Here is a 10,255-nt window from a genome sequence, read left to right as displayed (position 1 = left end):
GTGTAATTACATCTTCTAACTAATTACTGTATTCTCATAAACTCAGAAGTGATCTATTAAAAACACATAGGAGCAGGCACTAGTTATTAGGAGCTACCATGTGTGCCCCCCTGGATATAGTACTCATGATGGACACTGTTGCCCTGGGTTTTATGTATGTGGCTAGAGACTGGTCTGGAGAAGAGAACTGTGGTGTCTAATATGAAGGCAAATTATAATTCCTTTTCTGCATTTTCAGACTAAACAGTTTATTCTTACATTGTGTGAGAGTTTAGTCACCAAGTGTCAGAGTCCAGCAATGTTAGAGCCTCTTCAAATAAAGCTTCACTAAAACTGGCTAAGAGTAGCTAGCATGTGTAAAAACAGCAGCGCTTACCAGGATATTCTCAACAACTCACGTCAGTATCACTGTCATTGGTCAGAAGTGTGCTTCCCTGACTTACTGGCTTGTATCGGATTCCTTTCACAATTTTTGCATACTCCTCCAGAGTGAAGAGTCTGTACTAATTCTGCCAAGAAGAGCGGTGAAATATCCAGCCAGAGTTATACCAGAAGCTCTTGTTGATGGCTACCAAAATTGTCTGTTTGAGGTGCATCTTGCTAAGAGACATTTAACCAAGTATTAGTGAGGGTGTACGCATATGTTTGAGTCTGTATGTTTTTGACCCTGTGTGAATTAGTGAAAAACCATTACCTCAGCTAATAAAAAAGAGACCTTTTACTCATCATTAACACAGATTAACACAGAAATTCCTTTAGAAGTCTGCTGGAGATAGTGGATAATTGTTACACATTTCAATTTTCTACACACTCTTAGTGTAGTAGTATAATTCAAGTACTGTTTGTGCACGTATGTATGGATACAGCAAACCAAGACCAAGTATGAGATTGAGGCAGAGAAGAGAGAGCTGGAGCGGTTGCTAGAGAAGAGAACACAGGAGGTGGAGAACGTCTCTGGTAAGTTCACTACAGAAGCTATACACCTCGATAAATTGTGCATGTTTGGTTCAGTGGAAACCTGTTAACGCTTCTTTTTGTGGTCTGTGGATTTGTCTTTGCAGAGGATGTGAAACGTCTCAATGAGAAACTGACAGACTCAAACAAAGTGAAGATGGAGCTGCAGTTAAAACTGGACGAGATACAGTCGTCTGCAGCATCTGTACAGGTTCGCCACACACACACACACACACACACCAACAGGTTCACCTTATGTTAAACACACCAAATAAACTACACAATAAGCAGGTAAGAAGCATAATATTACACACAAACAGATGCTTTGCTTTAATCTCTGTTTCAGATGTTTGCTCAAACTGCAGTCTGCCAAGAACAGCAGCTGCACTTGCAAGACGGGCTTGGGGTCGTCTTGCAAGGGCTTGAGACTAAAATGACTGATCACAATAATCATTATTTTTGACTTAATCGAGAAGGCCTGCAGTCCTGCAGAGAACAGTGCTTACTGGCACTGAGCTCTACTTGTGGAAGCTAGACAAGGGACAGCCTTTTAGAAGACAGTGACCTTTTAGTTGGACAGTCTTAAAGGGATAGAAAATGAAACGGTTTCTTTCAGACAAGATGCGTTGAGGCCTGTTCAGGTTGAATAAAGATTGCGAATTATTTATTTTTGAGCTTATAGTAAAAACCATAATTGGTCCCCCTTTAAAATGCCATTTTTTTTCTCTGGAAATTTTTTGTGGCGTGAAGAGAGAAGTGTTACTGGAAATGTATCTTACAGCACCGGGAGAAGCGCATGGAGCAGGAGAAGGAGCTGCTTGAGAAGAAGATCGAGTGGTTGACTGCAGAGCTAAAGACCAAAACTGAGGAACTGCTGAACACCAACAGAGAGAAAGGCGAAGAGATCCTGGAGCTGCAGAGCAGTCTGAAGAGCAGCGAGCAGAAGGTAAGATTGATACAGTACTGTATTTACATTCAGTACTGTATAAACTGAATGTAAATTCCCTGTTGGTTTTAATCTCCTTTATTATCAGTAGTTGTGGAATATGTAGGGTTAATTAGCTATTCTAGCCACAGCGCTAACGTCTTTATTAACAATATTTCTCTTCCACAGGTGGCTGTACTGGAAAGTCAACTCACTGTTCTGAAGGAAACCGGTGAAAGTCAGAATAAAAGAGCTGAAGACCTCAACAACAAACTGAAACAGGTAACACAGAAACACTTGTGTAGGGCTGCAGCATTTGATTATTTTAGTAATTGATTAATATATTAATATATTAATTGGATAAGAAATACTTTTGACTTATTAATGAGCAATAATAAATATTCAAAAGAGAAAAAAATAAAGGTCTTTCAAAATGAACTGTTCATTGGTTTCCATTTTAGAAACTGCAATGTTTTTGTTTTGTCCATCATCTGTTTCATTTGTCCAAAAAAACCCCACCAAAAAACTCTTTTGTTTTTATGCGTCATATTCAATTTTAGTTTTTAGAGAAAACATTTTCTTAAATGCAAAAATGTATAAATGCTATCAAGTAGAGTCAAAGTCAAATAAAATAAGATAAATATGTGATAAGGCATAAAAATGTCATCTATACTCTGTCTTCTTGGAAGACTTTATGAGTTTTTGAACATGTTTCTGCATGTTTGAGTGTGCAGTGAATGTGTCTGTAAGCCTTTAAAGGAGAATGTGGTGGCTGCAATGAAGATAAGCAAGCATATCAGCATTCTGAAGTTTGCTCTGTGCTTCGATGCAAAGTTTCTGTACTGCAGAAAACATTTTGTAGATGTTAATTAATATTAACAATAATTCACTGTCAGGCCTAACAACCCTCAGGTGGCTCAGAGTTTTACTGGCACATGTACATTTTTATTGGCTTGTGAAAAAAGCTTTAATTTTTATATTTTTAAATATTAATGCAATTTGATATTATGTCACTTTCAATCTGAAAAATGTTACGAAGGCCTTGTACAGCCATGCCCCCCTTTAGACTCAACCCTGTTTGCTGCAGGTATGGCTTCTATGTAAAATAAGACGTCATTAGGCTGTATCATTTCAACATGTGTCAGGAGCTACAAAGTTTGCTTTTATTCATGTCTGAGTTTGTTGATCAGGTGCTTTGATGAAGGACTCCCACCAGCTTTTTCCCAGTAAAGGTTTTAATGCTGATCACAGGAACAGCACTGCTGTTTTGGATGCTAGAAACATATTTTTTTCACTCAACATCTCAGTAATGGCTCCGCCTCTTTGCTCTTCACTGTGTGTAAACAGACTCCCTCCATGTTAAACTGTGCCAGCGTCACTGTCTCTGTAGTGTGTTATCAGTGTTTTTTCAGACTTTTCATTTTACGCGCTGCTCATAAATACATTTCTATTGGAGCTGTGATTTTAGTGGCAAATGAGGGTGAAACCCTCCTGTTTGTGTTTCCATGGTGACAGTGGTGAGCTACAGAGCTGCGTCAAAGCACTTAAACCCTAATTAGTTGCCTTTGAAACTTTGTGCTCCAGGATTTATTGAAAGATCTCTTCAAGTATCTTTAATTGTTTTATTGATCAAACAATTGATCAGCATTATTCTTTTAATCTGCCAATTTAATTAATGGTACAGTGATTACATACACATATTTTATGCATTGCATTTATTTTCTAAATGTATTTCCAGGTCAAAGATGAGAAGAGCGCCATGGAAGAGAAGTACCGCAACGAACTCAATGCTCATGTCAAGTTGTCTTCACTCTATAAGGTGAAAAGTCACAAAGTCACTAAGATAGTTGTTGCTTAAATAACTAAGACCTTCTGTCACACTGTAGTGCCATGTTCTTCTAAGAGTCATTCTTTTCCTCCCTGTAGGGGGCAGCAACAGACATGGAGAAAAAGACCCAAGAACTGAGCAGAGCTGTTGAAGAACTCAGCAAGCTGGTGAAAGAAACTGGGGAAGGTACAAATCCATGTTTTTAGTTTTGTTTCTGCACACCTGGTCATTAAATAAAAGTCTGAATATTAGTTTATAATGCAAACAAAAACTAGTGCCATCATCAACCCCAAAGCCTTTGTAGTCAATGTGTATTCTTAATATATTTAACCTGCTCTGTACCTTTCCATATTCAATGTGTTACTGATGACCTCTGTGTGGTTGATTTTGCTCTCTTTGCAGCCAATAAGGCTCTAGAAAAGAAGGTGTCAGAGGGTGAGGAGCTAAAGACTCGTCTTGAAGAAGAGCTTAAAGAGAAGATCAAGAAAATGGAGAAGGAGTTGGAAAATGCTACAGTGAAGGCTGCAGGCAAACACTGCTGTAAGAACACACACACACACACACACACGTCTTACCTGTGCTTATCAAGCTGAAGTCTGCTTTTATGAGAATGTCTCTGGAAACCCATAACAGCTTTATTTACATGTGCATGTTGTGTTCCAGGCATGCCTTCTATGACTGAAGAACAGTTGGATGCCATGTGCCCTTCAGCAGCCTCCATTGCAGCGATTGTCAAACCTGGCATGAAGTTCTTTGATGTGAGTTCACAGGATTTTACCAAGGTGTCAGTGAGAATTAGACACTACGTCTGAATCCAATAAAACACCTTTGGGATGTGGTAGAAGGGCTATTTGGTATTATGAATATCCAGAAACAGTGCCATAAACCACATCATCATGGAGCAGATTTTCAAAGGAGTGTTTTGAACAAAATTTTAGGCCATTAGAGAGCATTGTATTGCTTTGCTATGTTACGTCAAAAAAAAGGGAGGGCTTAACCAAGGATAACCATTAATTGATTTATTTATTGTGGTTGTTACTTGAGACACTCTGATATATTGCAAGTTTCTAGATATTTGTGGTTAAGAATTCTTCCTTTGCTGTCTCTGTGTTTAGCTGTATAATGCGTATGCTGAGTGTCAGACACATCTTCAGCTGGAGAAGCAAGAGACGAGGAGAGTGAGCCGTGTGCTGGATGAGATTGTTCAGGAGGTCGAATCCAAAGCTCCTGTCCTGAAACAACAGAGGGAGGAGTACGAGAGCATGCAGAGATCCATGGCCTCCCTGTGCAACAAACTGGAGCAAGCTCGAACAGTAAAGCAGCTGTTTTATAAACCCGATTGATTCACTTTTTGATTTGTTTGGTCACATAAAACTTACATATTGTTCATTTTTTGCCATTAGGAAATCTACAGTTTGCAAAAGGAGAAAGAGGAGGTAAAGCAGCACTGTGATACCCTGGAGAGAGAGAAACTGAGGATTGAAAGACTCTTGGAGGATACATCTGCTCAGGTATGCTAAGGCTACGTTCACACTGCAGGTCTTAATGCTCAATTCCGATTTTTTTTGATCAAATCCGATTTTTTTTTGTCTGGTTGTTCACATTACAAATAAAATGTGACAGCAAACGCACTCTAGTGTGAACAGTTCACGGCCCTCAAAGTGGCCCGCATGTGCAAGAGAAGACGTCACACACAACATGCTCTGTTTACGGAAGAAAAAATGGCGGCTACAGAGCTAGTAGGTGTTGTTGCAGCAGTCTATCAATTTCTGCACAGTCGTAACCGACAGAATTTTGACAAATTAATTAGAGAAAGAAGGGCACTGAGAAAAAAGAGAGCTGTAACAATGGCCTTGTTTGCAGCAGTGTCTGCTACCTCCGTGCAGAGGTATATATGGACATGGAGTCGGAACCAGGAGTGGTGGGATTGGAATGTGAGAGGCTGTCTTCTCCGGCGCTGAAATTGCCGTCGGTCTTGTGTCAGTGACGTAAAAGACGGATTTAATGCAACATGACCATTCAAACAGCAGTCGCTTTCTAAAATATCAGATATGTATCGGATTCAGTACCACATACGAAAGTGACCTACATTGGATTTGAAAATATCGGATTTGTGCTGTTCAAACTGTCGTACCATGATCGGATATGGGTCGCATAGGGTCAAAAAAGTCGGATTTGATGCACTTTTGCCTGCAGTGTGAATGTAGCCTAAGATATTCAGAGCAATACACGGAAGAAATTCATTCATTAGTGCTGTTATATCCGATTAGGTTTAATGCCCATCATGTGAGTGGGGAAATAAGAAATTATTCATGTCAAACACAGAGTAGAGCTTGCACTGATTCATTTCTCTCCAGGTGTGTGGTCTTCTGGTGGAGTTGGAGGAAGCCAGGGGCAACCACGTGACCAAGGATGACGGCAGCTCTGCTGACATTTCTAGGACTTCAGAGGTGATCAGCCCTCACCGGCTGTCTTTCCGCAGTGTGGAGGAGCTCCAGAGGCACAACCAAAGCCTTCTGGGAAGGCTGAGGGAGCTGGAGGAGGAGAAGGACAAACAGCAGAACCAAGTAACATCAGCACGGTAAATGTGATGGGGCTATTATATTTAGCCCTGCTACTTATTTTATAATTGGTGTACAATTGTGTCCACAATGCAGTAACACAAATGTCTTAACACTGAACTTTCAGTAACTAGTAGACGTGATTTTAATTGGATGTACAGAAGCAAATCAATCTAACCATTGGGAGTTTTGTGTCTTCACGCCGCTGAGATGACAAAAGATTGGACTGTAATGTCCTGTGTGGTAGTCACAGTAGGACTAGTCAGCATTTGTTTTTAGGTAATTTGATCAAAGATTGATTAAGGAATCTCAAAAGATGCGTTAGAGGCTTGCTGCCACTCTGTGGGTGAGTGATTGAAGTGATTTCAATTGAATTCAGCATTATTATTTATTTGTTATTATTAATGCTAAAACACATTCTGCAACAGCATGGCCAAACTTGTGAGCATGTAGTCCAGACTCATTCCATGAAAAATATTTTTTGACACTTTTTAGGCAATGAACTACAGAGCTGCTGAAAATTTTAAACATTGTTTTGTTTTCTAAACTGCAAATTTCCAAGTTCCTAAGAGTGTACTCTTTTTAAAACTTCAAAATGAGCTCAAATATTTTAAAAAAGTGAACAGTGTCTCAGACTCAACCTTTTAAATCTTGCATTTGCACTATTTTAATTAAATATGGGGTTTAATTCATTTGCAAATTATCAAATTGAATTATAGCTTTTTTACCTGTCATGGAACGGGGATTCTAAATACTTTATTGTAGTATTTTTAACAATATTGCAAATTAATAACATTTTAGCTAATAATGGTACATTATTTATCTTGGTATTCACATTACTGTTTTCAACCAGTTAATTATGAAGTCAACTGATATCTTTATTTATCGTGGTTAATCAGGGAAAATATCTGTCTATTTTAAAGATGAAGTATGTGCCCTTGGTTTCTTGTAGGATATCAGAGTTGGAGTCCAGTGTGGATCGACTTCATAAGGAGGTGGAGCAACTGAGAGAGCAGAGGAACCAGCAGAAACAGCTGGCAGACTCAAATGCAAGGCAGAGAGACATGTACAAGGCTTTGCTGACACAGAGCACTGGCTTCAGTCTGCCTCCTCAAGGTGACAAAAAAATACTAAGACCTGTATGTAGCATCTTTGTTGGTGAATACACACACAATCAAGCTTTTATTTTTATTTATTTATTTTGTTTGCAACTTCAGGTCAAGACTCTTCTCCCCAACCTGCACACGGCCGCTCTTCAATACCAGCTACTCGCTCTATTCCTCAGAGAGCTGCTGCTGCAGAGTCGGCACAGAATGCTCAGACAAAAGCAGCTTTAAAACAGGTACACACAAGCACATCTCTATATGAAAGTGAATGTTGAGTTAGGAATCGAATTCTTAAAGCTCTTCTGATGTGCGTCTGTTCCCAGCTCAATGACGCCTTCACGCTGTATAAGAAGGAGAAGGCAGAGAACGACAGGATACTGAATGAAACCAATGATCGGCTGCAAAGGCAGCTGACAGAACTCCGCTCCAGCCATGCCAAGCTGACTTCTCAGCTGGAGTTCAGCAACAAGCGGTAGGTTAAGGACACAAAACACTAATGTGACAGTTTATGCTTTTTTTACCCCTCGCCTGTAAATGGCTGAAGGAGTATTGTCATAAATGCAGTGACTCAGTTTTCAAATTGATACAATAGTTGCATCTATTAAAAATCTTGTACGAGTTTGAATGTCAGTGACCTCAAGGTCAGAGGAAATTTTTCTCAATCTTGTGAATGCAATAACTTAAAAACAAAGTGATGTAGCATTGATACCATTGGTGTGTCTACCAGGAGGCTTAGGGGTAGTACTGGGAGTTGCCAGGATTTATTTTTAAAGGCTGAGATCTGTGTGTGTTTCTAAATACCAGATACGAAATACTCCAGGAGGCTGTATCAGCATACCGCCGAGAGATCGTTATCCTTCAGGAGAGGAACCAAAAGATGTCTGCAACAGCCCAGCGACACGAGCACATTATCCACACAATGAGCCAGGACCTGAGACAGGCTAATGAAAAAATTGCTCTGGAAGAGGTGAGCAAGACAAGCAGTGGGGATCAGGACGGCTAGAAAGATAAAAGGACTTATGGAGTCAGTTGGGCTGGATGTCATTCTAAATATAGCAGAGACCACAGTATTGTGAGAACATTAAAACCAATATTTTCCTAAGATAATATTAACATAGTAACTTAATTTAGGCACATATGGGTTTTTTTGCACTTGTAATAACTTAATTTACAGCTGGGCCACTTAACCACTGCAAGGAGTTTTATTTATAACTTATTTTGCTAGACTAATGGGTCTGTCTGCTTTTTAACCTAAAGGACCGGTTGACAGATTTTTGTGTTGTAAAATTTCCGCGCCTTCTTTTCTCTCTTTGCAATGGAAATGGCCCAAAAGTACATGTGTCTCTCTGTACATTAGGTTTCAGCAGCCTGAGTTGATCAAAACAAGAGAGGATTTTCAATACTCCAGAGTTCTTTCTGGTTTGGTCTATTAAACACCTGTGATATGTCTGAGAAGTTTATATTAACTCACCTTGGAAGTACATTAAACGTCACTATGAATGATTGGGAAGAAAGGTTATAATAGACTGTATCAATGTGCGTTTTAGGCTTCAATTCCACATTTACTTCAAACATCTTTTAGCACTGGCGGATTCGCAGTTTAATGGCTGAGCCACACATGACACCTACATGTTAAAAATAAAACCAGACTGCCCCATAAACGCATAACCAGTCAGCAATTTATGTTCACGTAGCTTTTGCAGTTGCTTCATAAACAAAAACAGAATAAAAAGGGAAATGAATGTGCTCCCTAGTAAGTTAAATTTCTAATCATGTGTACTTTTGGGTCTGAACGAGACAAAACAAAAATAATCTTTCTTGGAGAGAGCAAGAACAAAATATTACATATATGATCCTCCGAATTTGGATCAAGTTCATGGTCATATTTGTTGTTTCATGGGCACTTTTGTCACCTTTGTCATTTTATCAGTAACCTGCCTCTGTCTGTAGGTGCGTGTGGAGAACCTGACTAAAGAGAGAGACATGTTGAGACAAGCAGAGAGTCGACTCAGTCGAGAGAAGGAAGCCATGCTGGCTGAACAACGTAACCAAAACTTGTTGCTCACCAACCTCAAGACCATACAGGTACCATATTACAGCAGCAGGGTTTGGAGACATGATGCTTTTGGTAATTTATATATTTGTGAGGTAGGGCAGGGCAATATGGCCAAAAATATTTATCACGATGTATATTGGAAAATTTGTGATAACGATATAACTGATATCGATATAATTCCACAACTTTATTAGTGTAAAAAAACCCCATCAATTTATTTTCACTCAGCTGTTTATTATGTGCATTAAAGCTATATAAAAATGTAACAGTGCAAATGCAAATTCCTTGCTGATAGTTTAACCAAAAGGCATTTTCAGTGGAAATGGGCTGACATATCCTGAGCATAACCATGTATAATATCCACAAAAGTTAAAAAGAGGTGCTTTGCAATATGAAACTGCAGTGTGCCAAATAAATAAGTCAAGTACGTATTTTTCAGACCGTAAGGTGCACGGGATTATAAGGCACATTAAGCGAAACAAATCAGTCAGATAAGTCTAACTTTACTCAACTGATTCTTCTTGCTTCCTCCACTTCTGTACCATTGACTCATTAATGCTGAATTCTCTGTTCCCATGTTCTACTGCGCGATTGATACCCTTGAGTTTAAAATGTGCTTCATACGCATGTCTCTTAACAGGTGCCATTTTGGGGTCCTTATACACACACAATACGGTAATATTATGTTGAAGCGCAGTACGTATTACTCCGCTAGGCTCCTGACTATGGTAGCTGTAATGCTCTGACAATCCATCAAGTAGCGTGGCTTCGTAGCTTACCAATGTCGTACTAAAACATTTTTTGACAGATTTTTGAGCATAAAAT

At 39.3% G+C, this 10,255-nt stretch overlaps 1 protein-coding gene across 7 annotated transcripts in view; it reads left to right on the top strand.

The window, feature by feature from the left end:
• The window catches only part of LOC134617627 (nucleoprotein TPR-like), a 41,682-nt gene that overhangs the window by 3,632 nt on the left and 27,795 nt on the right, over positions 1-10,255 (top strand). For all 7 annotated transcript variants that reach the window (XM_063462942.1, XM_063462941.1, XM_063462940.1 and 4 more), the window contains exons 4-19: positions 867-957; positions 1,062-1,165; positions 1,736-1,900; positions 2,069-2,161; positions 3,618-3,698; positions 3,806-3,893; positions 4,110-4,247; positions 4,371-4,465; positions 4,823-5,020; positions 5,111-5,218; positions 6,065-6,288; positions 7,221-7,384; positions 7,486-7,610; positions 7,698-7,846; positions 8,179-8,341; positions 9,325-9,459. In XM_063462942.1, coding sequence (XP_063319012.1) covers positions 867-957; positions 1,062-1,165; positions 1,736-1,900; positions 2,069-2,161; positions 3,618-3,698; positions 3,806-3,893; positions 4,110-4,247; positions 4,371-4,465; positions 4,823-5,020; positions 5,111-5,218; positions 6,065-6,288; positions 7,221-7,384; positions 7,486-7,610; positions 7,698-7,846; positions 8,179-8,341; positions 9,325-9,459 — 2,121 coding nt within the window. The remainder of the gene's footprint in view (positions 1-866; positions 958-1,061; positions 1,166-1,735; positions 1,901-2,068; positions 2,162-3,617; positions 3,699-3,805; positions 3,894-4,109; positions 4,248-4,370; positions 4,466-4,822; positions 5,021-5,110; positions 5,219-6,064; positions 6,289-7,220; positions 7,385-7,485; positions 7,611-7,697; positions 7,847-8,178; positions 8,342-9,324; positions 9,460-10,255) is intronic.

This window comes from Pelmatolapia mariae, linkage group LG18, assembly GCF_036321145.2.
Source record: "Pelmatolapia mariae isolate MD_Pm_ZW linkage group LG18, Pm_UMD_F_2, whole genome shotgun sequence".
NCBI classification, from domain to species: Eukaryota; Metazoa; Chordata; class Actinopteri; order Cichliformes; family Cichlidae; genus Pelmatolapia; species Pelmatolapia mariae.
This window is presented reverse-complemented; position numbering and strand designations above follow the sequence as displayed.